The 14421-nt window shown below is 44.1% G+C and overlaps 1 protein-coding gene across 2 annotated transcripts in view; it reads left to right on the forward strand.

Annotated features, from left to right (window-relative positions):
- Positions 1-14421, forward strand: part of RNF150 (ring finger protein 150) — a 309572-nt gene that overhangs the window by 248517 nt on the left and 46634 nt on the right. For both annotated transcript variants that reach the window (XM_073237012.1, XM_073237013.1), the window contains exon 6: positions 8232-8442. In XM_073237012.1, the coding sequence (XP_073093113.1) occupies positions 8232-8442 (211 nt within the window). The remainder of the gene's footprint in view (positions 1-8231; positions 8443-14421) is intronic.

Below are 14421 nucleotides of genomic sequence, written 5' to 3' on the forward strand. Positions count from 1 at the left end.
CTGCCGAAATCCGTTCTGTCCACCGAAAATTCCTAGTACTAGGTACATCATGACTCCAGCACTCTGCCTTCTTAGGGAAGTCTGGGTGACGACCCACACTTCCTAAGAAATTCTGACTCGTATACAAGTTTCCGCAGACCACCAAGGATCATCGGGGACACCCTTTGTCTCCTTGTGGTCTGCCTCCAGTCCGAGGATCTCTGTTCGTCTTCCCCTGTTTGTCTCCTTCTCTGTCCTTTAGCCATGGGAGCCTCCTCATCCCTCCCTGAAAGTTCACCTCTTGAATGCCTGCTTAAGCATCTGGCTACCCTCTCCCTGATGCCTGATATAAAACCAAAACTTCTCTGCAAATACTGCTCCCAAGATTGGCCGACATACCCCCTGGACAATAACAACCAATGGCCCACAGGGGGAACTCTTGATCCTAACATCACTCGATCCTAACAATCTCTTTAACTACTGCCAGCGCCTGAAAAAATGGAAGGAGATTCCCTATATCGAAGGTTTCTGCCTCCCCCCACCAAGTTCTCCTAGCCTGCAAGCCATCTCTCCCCCAGAAGCCTCCCGCCCATCCCCTTCCCCCTTCTCTCCTACAACAGCCCCTCCCCCTTCCTCCACCACCACCGCCACCCCTGCAGAAGCCTCCCGTTCACTCCCTTCCCCTTCTTCTCCTACAACAGCCCTTCTCCCTTTCTCCCCCACCATCTCCTCCCCCATCTCACCTCCTCTGCCTTCGTCCCCCATGGATTAAGCCTGAGCCTTTCAGCCCCCCTTTAACTAGGTCCCGGGGGCCTCCTCCGTCTTTGCCCTCATCACCTGTTTCTCCCCTGTTGGGGACCACCTTTGTCTTCTCACATGTTTGTAGGGAGAATGGGAAAGTACCTTCCCCCATGTCTGAACGCAGTATGGGAAAGCACAAGCTGAGAACAACCAGTGCAGTCCTTGGAAGTTATCTGTCCACAAAAACATATCTTGTCCTCGAAGACGAGCCAAGACTCCTCACTCTGAAAATAGAGACCTTGAAGATGTGTAGAAACACCGCCCCTGTTTCTAGCTATGCCCTTCCCCCACTTGCCAATGTGGCAGGAATGGAGAACAAAGAACATTCTGTTTACACATTCCATAAGCAACTAACTAGAGCCCTGCTGTAGCTCAGTTGGTAAAGCATGGGCCTTTTAACCTCAGAGTCGTGAGTTCAAGCCCAACTGGAGTAGCAGAAGCAAGCAGCTGGGCTGCTGGCTGGTGACACATGGGAGTGTCAGTTCTTTCTATCTTTATTTTCTTCACCCCCTCTTCACCTGCTCGACTAGGCACAGCTGGACCGCGTCACTCCCCCACAGACTGAGCCAGAACCCTTCAGTCCCCCTCAGACTCGGTCCCGAGGGCCTCCCAAAATTATCGCCCCCCCTCCGGGATGTAGCTTAGACAGACTCACTCAATCCCTACTACAGTATACCAGCCTTGCCCCAGAAACGCCTGATAGAAGACATGTCCTTATGACATACTTCCTAGCTCAAAGCTACCCCGACATTAAAGCTAAACTCAAAAAGTTAGAACAGGGCCCTGCTACCCCACAGACTGAGATCCTAACAGTAGCCTTTAAAGTCTTCCATAACCGGGAGGAGGAGAAAGAATGCTGTAAACAAAAGGCTGATCAGGCCAATTTCCAAATGTTGGCCCAGCTGATAAAACCACAACCTGGGTGCCCCTCTACAAACAAGCCCCCCCCCAAGAGCTTGTTTCAAGTGTGGAAAAGAAGGGCATTGGTCAAGGGCATGACCCTCCCCCAGATCTCCTACCACCCCATGCCCCAGATGCCGACAAAAAGGGCCACTGGGGGTCTGATTGCCCAGCCACCCAAAGGGGAGGCTGGATGAACAACCCCCATCCTAAGGCTGCTGTAGTGGGGCTGGCAGAAGAAGACTGACAGGGCCCGGGGGCTTCTCGCCCAACCATTTCCATCACCAAACAGGAGCCCAGGGTTACTTTAATAGTAGATGGTCACCCCATCTCCTTCCTCCTAGATACAGGAGCCACCTTCTCAGTCTTGCGGGAATACCGGGGCCCTACTACACCTGCTGTTACTCCTATAGTCGGGGTAGGAAGTAAACAGATTTTCCCATTAACCCCCCCTTTTATGCACAATCCAAGACAATCCCATACCTTTCTCCCACTCCTTCCTAGTTATGCCCCAGTGTCCCATCCCTTTACTAGGATGGGACATCCTTTCTCTCCTCCACGTTTCCATAACTATATCCACTCCCACAGCCCCCAGTACTCCCTTTCTGATGGCCCTCATAGCCGACCACCCCCCTCTACCCAATGAAAGCTCCAGTTTTGCCCTCATACACCCTGTAAATCCCAAAGTTTGAGACATTACAAGCCCCTCCGTGGCTCTATGTCCTCCTGCCTCTATCAAATTATGTGACCCCTCTCAGTATATCTGTCAGGCCCAATATCCCCTAACCACTTCAGCCCTCATAGGCCTCCAACCCATCATTCAAGATCTCTTAAACAAAAATTACCTCAGACCCACTCCCCATTTAATACCCCCATATTAGCTGTTAAAAAAACCAACAGATCTTTCTGCCTCGTCCAAGACCTTCGCCTCATCAACATGGCCGTTGTCCCTATCCATGCCTTAGTTCCAAATCCATACACCCTTTTATCACAAATCCCTGCCTCGGCATCCCACTTCTCAGTCCTAGATCTCAAAGACCCATTTTTCTACCCCTCTGGATCCCTGGATCCCTCCTCCCAAGATTTTTTCATTTTCACCTGGACGGACCCATACACAAGACATTCTGAACAACTCACTTGGACAGTTTTGCCACAAAGCTTCCGAGATAGTCCCCATATTTTTGGACAGGTCCTAGCTCAGGACCTCAAACAGTTTAATCATGATCATTCTGAGTCCACCTTATTATAATATGTGGACGATCTTCTACTCTGCAGTCCCTCGTGGGAACAGTCTCAACTTGACACTGCCTCCCTACTTAACCTTCTAGCTTCCAGAAGTTACCGAGTATCCCCTGTCAAAGCTCAAATCTCTTCCCCTTCTGTCACTTACCTCAGATTCCTCCTATCTCAACAAAGAAAGTCCTTTACCTTAGACAGAAAACGGCTCCTCTCTGACCTGCCTGTTCCCAAAACCAAGACAGAAATCCTTTCCTTTCTAAGCCTGGCTGGGTATTTTAGAGCGTGGATCCCTAACCTCCCCTGTTAGCAAGACCCCTATACGACCTCAGCAAGGGCCCCCCTGAAGAACCATTATCCTCCTCACCCTGACACTCCTTCATTAAGCTCCGTCGAGCCCTTGTGGAAGCGCCAGCTCTCCATCTTCCTGATTTGTTGAAGCCCTTCTCATTATACATTCATGAGAGGTCCAGTCAAGCTCTAGGAGTCCTAGGCCAATATTATGGCCCATCCTTTGCCCTAGTAGCTTATCTCTCCAAGCAATTAGACCCCACAGTTCGGAGATGGGCCCCCTGCCTATGGGCATTAGCCGCTGGACAGCTCTTGCAGAAGGAAGCTCATAAACTAACATTCAGGGCGCCCCTTACCATTCTGTCCCCACATCACCTAAAAGATCTCTTAACCTACAAAAGTTTACAGACTCTCCCTCCCTCCAGACTCCTGACCTTACTGTCCTCTTTCCTCCAAAATCCCATTCACCCCCTTTGCCATCCATACCCGAATCATGACTTTTTCCTCCTTTACTGCTCTCTCGCTTTTTTTCCTCATTCCTATTGTCTTCCCCGCCACCCCAGCCTCCTTTGTATGGCAATTCAAGGTCAGACAAACTTACACACAGCATCAAACAAAAGTTACTGCCCTCATTGCCACATCAGACTGCCCTCTGAAAAGCTGCTCTAAGCCTTTGTACCTCCACTTTCCTTCCTCCACTGAAGTGTTCACTAGCAGCTACCCTTTTTCTCCCTACCTCTGCTTCCTCTATGACCAAAAACAAGCCTATTGCAGGCAATGGCAAGACACCTATGGGGGATGTCCCTACTGGTCTTGCGCTATTCACTACATGGGTAACTCCCGGTACCCACAGTATTACTCCTCCAACTGTTTCATGAAATATCCCAACAGCTCATTCTCCTTATCAATCCCAGATCCCTGGGACTCTCGATGGGCTGCCGGAGTCACAGCCTCAGTTTACTACGGGGGATCCTCGACCCCCCACGGTACCCTTCATATCTCTTAAAAGTATGTTCCCTCTCATTCCCAGATCTCTCAAGTTGCATCAGATATCAGACATTCTGAAAAAGTCATTATCCAAACTCTTGATGGCACCTCTTCATCTTCTTATTCCTCCTACTCTTAGTTACAGCTTATTCAATACACCACCATCTTTCTCAACCACACCCTCAACACCGCCAATTGTTTCTTGTGCGCATCACTACAGCACCCACTGTTGGCCGCCGTGCCCCTTAATATTTCCAACTACTCCTTCCATGCAGAAGGACAACCCCTCTGCCCCCTGGCAGACATACCCCTATGGGAACCAGAATACGCAGATAATCTCACCATCCACCACTGTGTAGGCCCAACTCCACCCCCCTCCAGTGCACTTCACTGCCTCTCTACACCCCTACCTCTGGCTCTAAGACTTTTATGCAACCGGGACACTTCTTTTAGTGAAATGGCAGTCTTTTCAACTCACTGCCTCCCAACTCCAGCACACCCTGCATTCTCATCACCCTAATCCCACAGCTTACACTTTATAGCATGGCAGAATTCCTTGAGCTCCAACCTCCCTTGCCCTCACGCACAGAAAGGGCTGCTTTCCTTCCCATCATGGTTGGTATCTCCTTGACCACCTCAGCCATTGAGGCAGGATTTTCTGGGGAAGCCTTGGGTCACTCTCTATGGGCAATTAAAGATCTCAACCCCAAACTTGAGAGAGCCCTGATATCCACTGCCGATTCCCTGACCTCTCTCCAAAGACAGGTCACTTCGCTAGCTAAAGTCACCCTTCAAAACCGGCGGGCCTTAAATATGCTTACAGCCGAGAAGGGCGGCACCTGCATCTTCCTTTGAGAAGAGTGCTGCTATTACATCAATGAATCCAGCATTGTAGAAACTGACATTACCAAACTCACCGACCTTGCCTCCAGTCTCCACTCTGCTTCCAATTCCAACCCATTCTCGTCAATACTAACAAACCCCTTCCTCACCTGGCTCTGGCCCATTGCAAGCCCCATAATAATCATTCTTCTCGCCTGTCTCTTCTTACCCTGTATAATAAAGTTCATCAAATCCCAAGTCGGAAAAATCTCTAATCAAACTTTCAACCAGCTTTTGCTCAGGAACTATCAGCTTCTGGCTACAGAAGATCCCTCACCCTCATGTAACCTCCTCACCACATGCTGAGATGGACCCCTCTCTCCGCTGGAAATTGTTCCTGGAAACAATGGCTGCAGATGCCTGGCTTCTGGCACCCGTATCCTCCTGGCACCACCATTAGAATCAACAAGTCCTCGACCTATAGTTACAGGGAACCTTCATTGATTTCCAACCTGAAAAAGTCCACATCTACTGGTCCTTACTGTGGAGAGTCTTATCAACCCTTTCCTCCCAGTCCTTAAGCCCTCACTCCCTTCTCCACCCCCGTTCAGCAGGAAGCAGTCGGAGAGAAAACAACATCCACAACCCCATAGAGGAGAAAGGGGGGGATGAAGGGCCCCCACCCGTAAGATAGCGAACTTCCGGCTTCTCTTCTGGGTCCTCGATTCCCGACGGCGCCACCTGAAGACCAATCACCTCTCGCACCCCTCCCACTCCCAGCACCTAGCCAATAGCCACCAGCCCTGTAGAAGTGACACCTCAATCAGCTCATGCCCCTTCCTATATAACCCAGCACCTTTCCCTAATAAAGTGGAATTCCCCGGTGAATTACTGCTGTGTGTCGCTCCTTTCCTTTCAAGGATAGGGACTGGGTAAAATGGGTAAAGGTATCAAGAGGTACAAATTTCCAGTTATATGTTAAGTAAATTCTGGTGATGAAATGTATAGCATAGTGACTGTAGTTGACAATACCGTATTGCATAGTTGAAAGTTGCTAAGAGTGTAGATCTTAAAAGTTCTTGTCACAAGAAAAAAATTTCATAACTATATGTGAGGTGATGCATGTTAACTAAACTTAGGTGATCATCTTACAGTGTATACATACATCAGATCATTATGTTGTACCCTTAAACAAATACAGTGTGGGATGTCAATTATATCTCAATAAAGCTGGAGGGAAAAAAAGCCTGTGGACTAGCAGAGTGAGACAAGCACAGTTACAAATAACAGGCAGAGTGAGAGAAACCCTGTGTCAAGTGTTACAGAATCAAAGGTGACCACCTGGGAGGGAATATACTGCTTTGAAAAGGTGATATTTGGCCCAGGAAGTGCAAGATGAGTAGGAGTTCACCCTGGTTAGTTGGGGAACAGGAGATAAAATAAGGGGAGGCAGGGGAGTCACTGGGGCAGATGTCATCTGAGCAGAGGAACAGCATACACTAACATACTGAAGTAGGGACCACGTACTGTATTCAGTGATTCCAAAGGCTGAGGTGAGGCCAGAACAGCTGGTTGGAGTGAGGCTGTGGAGGGCCTGTTTTTCCATACTAAGGAGCTTGTAATTCGTTCTTTAGGAAAAAATTAAAATCATACCTGTGTTTTTTTAAGGAAAGAGTGCTTTGGTGAGAAAGTGTAGAATGGCATATGCTAGGGAAGAAACTGGGGGGAAATAGAAGGGGAATGGGGAGAAAGGATTCTGGCATACCTAACCATTTCCAATATCACAATCAGTATATTTGGTAAATTTGATGGATTGGTCATTCAGTGAATTGACTTTTAACAACTTCAATTTAATGAATTGACTTACTGAAAGATGGAGAAAGTAGAGAGAATACAGAGAAAAAGGGAATGAACTAAATTAGAGAGTTTGGTGGGGTGATGGAAATTTCCAACCAAACTGTTGGAAACACAGGTGCAGAGATCCAGATAATGGTTTAAGAGTGGAAAACTCAGACAAGAGTACAGTGCTTTGCATTTCTTACTTTGGGCTCCCACTGAGTCCGTTAGTTATAGTTATCGATGCTCCCTTTTAATGACCTTTGAACCCCATGTAGTCTTTGTGGTGTTAATTAATGGCAGTCCAGAATTACTCCTTGCCTAATCCTTCCCATCCTGATCTGCATCCATTGAAAGTGTAAAACCATGCAGTTATCATCACTCAAGGCAATGTTGATGTTCAGACCAGAGCAAAAAACATTCATAGCTATTCTTAGTATTTCTCAAGACCATATCTTTCCACCACCATCTTTTTAAAATGACTTTTATGAGATTGAGTAGAGGCATAACAACTGAAAGTTGCTTAAAAAGCTGTTCATGGAAGAGATATAAATGTATTCAACATCACTTTAAACAGCAAAAGTAAAACCAGAGAGTAAAACTTGCAAAGATTCACATCTACCCAATAATAGAATAGTCTAACACAGCTGGCCAGCACAGGATGCCTTGTAAAACAGCAAGCTCCCCACTTCTAGGTTGTTCAGGTGGAACTGTCAGGGATGTTGGGGTGGTGGGAGAGAGTCCTTTAATGAGTGGCTAATTCAGCTAGATGGCCTCGCCCTAATTTTATGATTCTAAGATTTTAATGTAGAAGATTTCACAAATGTATGATCAACTGCATGCTAAGTCAATGGGGCTGTTTTTCTACAGCTGATTTTTTTTACTTATGTTTAATAACTACAAAAAAATAGCTGTACCCTGTGTTTTTGTGTGTATTTGTAATGAACAATTCACAGTGAGTCAGATTCTATCCCCCACTCCTGTCATCAGTACATTTGAAAATAATGCATGGGTCTTTGGGGATAATTATCAGGCTGACAGCTACTTCCTATATGAGGAACAAATGCCACATATAAGAAAGACTATTGTGATAGATAAAGATGCTATCTGCCCTAAGTAATTATATTAACATGGATATTGCTACTCCTGGAATTATAACCTTCTATCTAGATGGAAACAGAAGCTTTGGGAAGGAAATTTTGCAAGATGTTTTTCTGTTAATTACAGAAAACTATAATGGATTTTTTTAAATAAAGTGGTTCAGGAAGAAAACAATAAAGAACTTGGTTTTCCATTGAGACAAAATATTTAGTCTGTGGACATTTGATCTCTAACTTGATGACAAACACTAAGAATAAATCCTTTTCTACTCCTGTCAGCCCAATGCCGACTGCATGGACGACTTGCCCACCGACTATGAAGGATCTCTGGGAGGTCCACCAGCCAGTCAGATCACTGGTGCCAGCGACACTACTGTGAACGAAAGCTCAGTCACTCTGGGCCCTGCTGTCCGGACTGTGGGAGCCCTGCAGGTGGTCTGGGACACAGATCCCCCACCGCAGGAGGGAGAAGCCATCTTTACTACCAACAGTAAGTTCTGTACTTGGAAATGCCACAGTCAAAAAGGCTGTTGCCTCATGGGAATTAGAAAAAACACCTTTCCCCAAGAAGAAAGAACAATTTGAGTATAATGTTGCCAGACTAAACAGTCATTCCTGACAGACCTTTAAGGGCCCAGCTCTTTTCAGAGCTAGCAGGGCAGCACACTGACCCAGGACCCACACACTGCCTACCCATGGCGCCTGCTGCAGGTGGAATGGTGGGTCTGGCCTCTGAGAGTGGAGGGCAGGTAGAAAAAGCAACTACAGGCTGTGATCAGTGGAACGGGGATAGGGCACGACGCCCTCACGGTGTGTGTGTATGTGGATCCTCCTGAGTGCGCCTAGGGATGTGTGAGCTGGCCTAGGCTGCTTGCAGGAGAGTGTTCTTGTTGCTGCAGGACACAGATGTAAATGGCATTGTTTAGGTGGACATTTTTGCACTATAGTGTAAACTGTACACAGTGGCATATTAAAATATCCTTTGGATGTCTTCCCCATCTCCTGCAAAGACTTTAACTAAATACTATTCTGTTTGATGATAATTATAAAAATATTAAAATAGCTATATTAGCATGAAGACTGAAGCTAAAATCTGAAATATCCACTCTTCAGTATAATAAAGACAAACACTGCAAGAGTTCTAAGAAAATCAACATGCAAATTAACTTAGGTTTCTAACATTAAAAGAATTGATGATTATCGCAATTTTTTAAATAAGGTGTATTTTTTTCTCCATAGAAATAACCTATTCACTATATAAAATTTGGAAATATGGGAAAGCAGATTAAAACATTTTGGGATATTTAAAAACTTAGCCTCTTTGTTTACATATTTGTGATATTTATAGAATCTATAAAATCATTCATGCTGAAATTTAGATAGGCATTTTTCTGATGGAGAAACTAACAACCATCATTGTTGAAAGATTGAAAGATGAAGAAAACAATTAAAAAGAATGCAAAACTCACTCAGTACCTCACTACCCAGAAATAATCATTTTTAACATTTTGGTGAACTCACTGATAATTTTTTATGATACAGTTGAGACACCATAAGTGTTGAATGCTGAATATCATAACCGTAGAACTTCCACAGAATGTCAACAGAAAGTAACTTTAAGAAGAATTTCGTGGTAAATATCTGCCCATGCAAGATTTATTAGTTTGGATGGATAAAAGTTTTGACTTTAATTACTTGATTTTTAGAGGAAAAAGGACCTGAATTTGGAAACATTGACCATTAGACATTAAAAGTCCTTAAAGAGAGAGTTTGATCCCTTTGTTTCAAAGGTCAAAGGTGGTGCTGTCCAATATTAATATAATGCAAGCCACATATGTAGTTTTAACACTAAAAAATAATAAATGGATTAAACTCATTTTAGTATCTTACTTAACCCAATATACCCAAAATATTTTGCATTATTTTTTTGTACTACCTCTTCCAAATCTGGTATATATTTTACACTTATAGAACATTCAGTTTGGACTAGAGGCATTTCTAGTGCTCAGGAGCTGCATGTGGCTAGTAGCTACCATAGTGGAGAGCACAGATCTAGAATCCTAGTAATTTAGGGATAGAAGAACCTTAAAGGTCATTTCATCTTCACCATGATAACTTATACTTTTTACCATGAGTAAATGCTGACTCAGATCGAAGAGTAAGTTCCCTTTTTGGGACATAAGATTGCCCATAATTAATGGTGCTACTAGACATGTTTGATTACTATCAGCTGTGTCACCACTAGTGGTCTAAGTGAAGTATACTGGAAGGTCTGATAAAATGCTGCTAGCAGTTCAAAAGCATTGAAGGCATGAGAATTTTCTGAGCCCATAAGAACAACCAAATAAAAAATGGATCATTTTTCTTATAATAAAATGATTATCTGATTTTCAATAGAAAATGTGTCATGTTAGATTCCTTATTTTGGAAAATGGCTACATATGTCATACATCTCAGTAAGGCCCAGATGACAAATGAAAAGGCTTGGTTGTAGGTTAAAATACATCCAAAAATGAATAGAAAATTATGGTCTGTATCCATATCATTCACAATCCCTAAAACATTTTTAGCTAAAATGGAGTTTTTAGGTCAGAGCAGGCATTCAGTGGAAGTGTTTGATCTAAGGATGCAGTAGGGAGCTTCTGTTCACAACAGAAGGAAAAGTGTCAAGTCATTTCACAGGAAATGGTGAAGATGAAGAGACAAGAGGACCGAATGCACATCTGCGGCCTGAAGACTGGTGGTATATTGACTATGGCCAGAGATATCAGTCTCTTAGGACAATCCTCACTGTTGAAATTTTCTCACAAGACATTTTTGCTAGACCATTTATTTCTGAATTTGTTTTATTTATTGGGATTTAATAGTATAGTCCAACATAATCATTCCAATTAGATATACATGGTTTATAACATTAACCAAATGACTATGGATTCCTGAAGGGAAAATTCTCTGCTCTATACAGATTTATAAATTGTCCACTACCCTGACTCAAATAATCAATAAATGAACCAATATGGATACATGAGTAAATGAGGGAAAGATTTAAGTTTTTATCAGCATTATTGTAACCAACTCTCTGGTGCTATCTAAAAATAATGTGAATACAGAAATAAGTATAGTTGGGTTATATAATATTGCTACAAATCACAAATAACCCAGTGGAGGCTGGACATGAGTTTTCTTCACATCAGGAAATTACTAGAACATGGGAATATAACAACAGCTAACCAATATATACATATACCAACTATGCACCAGGAAGGCACCCTTTTAACCCCCTTATATTAGCTCATAACAATCCTAGAAGGTAAATATTTCTGTCCTCATTTTACTGATGCAGAAATAGAGGCACAAAAAGATTAAAGTAACTGACCCAAGTCCATAAACTAGGGGCAGGTAGAGCTGGAATTCACAGGAGTGCCTGGCCCCAAGCCCCAGGCTCAGGTGCATTCTGCTCAGAAAATGAACAAGGGCTGAAAATGAGCACGGTTGCTCCCTCCCTTCTCATTTTGTTTATTTATTCTTTTCTTCCATTTTTCTAAGGCTCTGAAAGATCAAAAATGTATGTAGCTCGTACTTGCATTCTCATTCCTACCTCTGTTCTTCCTTTCCTGGCAAGTAAAGTTCATGTGTAGTTGATCAAATGCATGTAATAGTCATTTCAGCACTCATTGGGGAAAGTGTAGAGCGGATTGCCTTTAAAGTGACAATGGAAAATTCTGGCATTAAAGGATCATCTTCAGCTCCCAGGAAAAGAAAAAAAAATTATTTACACAGCAAAGGAACTCCAACCTTGTTGCAAGTTTGACATTTGGGAAAACGATGTTCCCATATGCATATCTTTAACAATTCTCACCTTCTACCTTTTTTACCTCATGTAGCAGTTCCAAATCACACAGCTTCTCCTCCACTTTGATGCAAGGGATCATTTGTGTTACAGTCCAAATGTCACTCACCAGTTTTTATCTGCATATCTGATTGCACCAAAAACATACTTTGCCTCTGATTCCCCAAGCCCAGGCTGCAAATTGTTGAATTTGCTTCAGCAGCGAAAAGAGTTCCTTAGGATCAAAGGGAAACCCAGGTAAACAAACAGCCTTGCGTGTGTGAAAACTCAAGACAGGAATGAAGACAAAAAAGGAAAGACTCTATTGCCTCTTGCCAAAAATGCTCAGCACCACTCCACATCTTCTCAGGAGGGTCTGAAAACATACGCTTATTTTTCAAGGAAGTCGTTGAAAGCACCATCCATTTTCCTTTATTGAATCACTGCACAAGTCCTCTAACACTACCTCTAGAGCATTACCCACCTGCCACTCTTTCTACATCAAACCATCAGTCAGCCCAGGGGGTGGAGGGTGAAGGCAACCAGAAAGACGCCTGGAGATGAGCACAATTAAGATACCTCAGTACATTCTAAGGAGTACACGGCATAATGTGCTTGGCTAGGAAACCTGGTCTTCAACCTTTATAGAAGGAAGCAGGAGACATGAATTACTATGTAGGCTAAACTTAACCAGTTGAAATGAAATGTGGTATGGGATTCCTCTGGGAAACTTCTTTGCTAACGTCATCTCAACTCTAATGTGTTAGTGTATCTGATGTGTTTAGCAAACATGATTTCCAATGTATTCAAAGTGCATCTTGATTTGCTGTACTGCTGTTTTAAATGTATTATGTGGGTATACTACATCCCTGCCCCTGGATGAAAATTGTAGCAGGCCCCAGGATTTTCTGTTCACTCTTAGATAACTGGTGGTTAGTTCTAAGAGTCCCTTCAGGTCCCAAACACAGACAAAGCAAATTTTTTGCAGGGCCCTTTTCCTTGTAATTCCCATGACTCAGGACAGGTGTGTCTCTATTGCAGTCATCAGGGCTCCTGCAGGCCCTGAGCACCCGGCAGGCTATTGGCAGCCTCTGTCTACCAAAGTGCTTTTGCTCCCCCAGGGCCCTTTGGGCCCCAAGCTAAGCCCAGCCATGCTTGCTGCCCCACGTGGCCAGCTCTCAGACATACACACCACCTGCCCTGACAGCCAGCCATTTCCTGCACTGCAGCTGTCTCTGGCCTCTGACCCCATGCAGGACATCGGCTTCCATTCTCTAGACTCCAGGCAGGAAAGGGACCTGAGTCAATGGTCTACTTTGACTTTTTTAAAGCTTATGCCAGCTCTGAGTTCCACCTACAGGAACACATTTCAGAATCCCCTCATTGGGCATGGGCTGGGAGGCAGCCCATCCCCACCCATTTGGCTGTGGAGTGAGAGTCAGAATGACAGTACTTTGCCCACAAGCAATCTCTTTACTGATGTCCTTACCCTCTTCTCCCTCCCTTCATACTGTCCCCAAATGGGGTGATGGCATCAAGAAGCAGAGAACAGGTTCCTCTTTGTATCCATTGTAGGACCAGCAGGGAGGGGCAGAGAGAGGTGGGGGAGAGCATCTCTTGCTTCTTTGCTGCCTACATCTCTTCAGTTGAAACAGACAGGAAGAGTCCCATGGGAATGCAGAAGAATTATTTCCTGAGTGTCTTGATGATCTTCACTGGAGGACTACATTCTTAACTGTTATGGCTACTAAACTGCTGTCCTTTTTCAAAGAACCTAGAAATAGGTCAGCCTTTTGGGAAAAAAACAAAAAGCATGCTCATACTCGGCAAAAATGTATCATAAGACAAAAATAATTAAGACACAGTTAAAACTGCAGCTCAGAAAGAAGTCAGTTTCAGAAAAAGTCTGTTAACAGCTCCCACTATATCCCACAATCTCCAGGAGCTCTCCAGGAACACATACTCCATTATAATTGTGGAAAAAACTTCCAGAGAGTTCATTCAGTGACTTGTGTATAGCCTTGGGAATGATTTGCTTTCTCTGATTTGAGGAACTCAATATAAACCTCTCTGGAGATACTGCATTCCTAAAAACATTCTCTTAAAATCAGGCCAGAAGCAACATTCACTCATATTTAAGTTCTATGATTATCACATAGGGAACAATGGAAGCATTCAGAACATCTATATTCACAAGTTTTAAATGCCCTTAGGCTGGCTCTGTCCACAACTGGAACATGACAACAAGAGAAAGAGTGTATATTCAGGACTTTGCTAGGGGAACCCATTTTGAACCTCTGAATCAAGCAAGATAGCTGAGACAAGGGATGGGCTGGCATGAGTATCACATTTCTGTTTCAAATGGGCAGCTACACTTTGCTGCATTTGCAAAGCACTGATTTCCAGGTTTTATGTGACTACAAAATACACTGGTGCAACCAAAAATAAACACATCTCGATGAAGCAGTCCAGTGTGGATGTGGGAGGACCAGAGTGAGTAGCCACATTTGCTTTTTCAACATGCACCACAGGCTGAAATGGCAGAATACCTGCCTTGACTATGGATAAACACACTGGCTGGGACCAGCACTGAGAATGATCTCCTTTGGTGTCCATAAGATTCACATTAACCCCGGAAAG

The sequence above is a fragment of the Manis javanica genome, chromosome 5 (genome assembly GCF_040802235.1).
Source record: "Manis javanica isolate MJ-LG chromosome 5, MJ_LKY, whole genome shotgun sequence".
Classification (NCBI taxonomy): domain Eukaryota; kingdom Metazoa; phylum Chordata; class Mammalia; order Pholidota; family Manidae; genus Manis; species Manis javanica.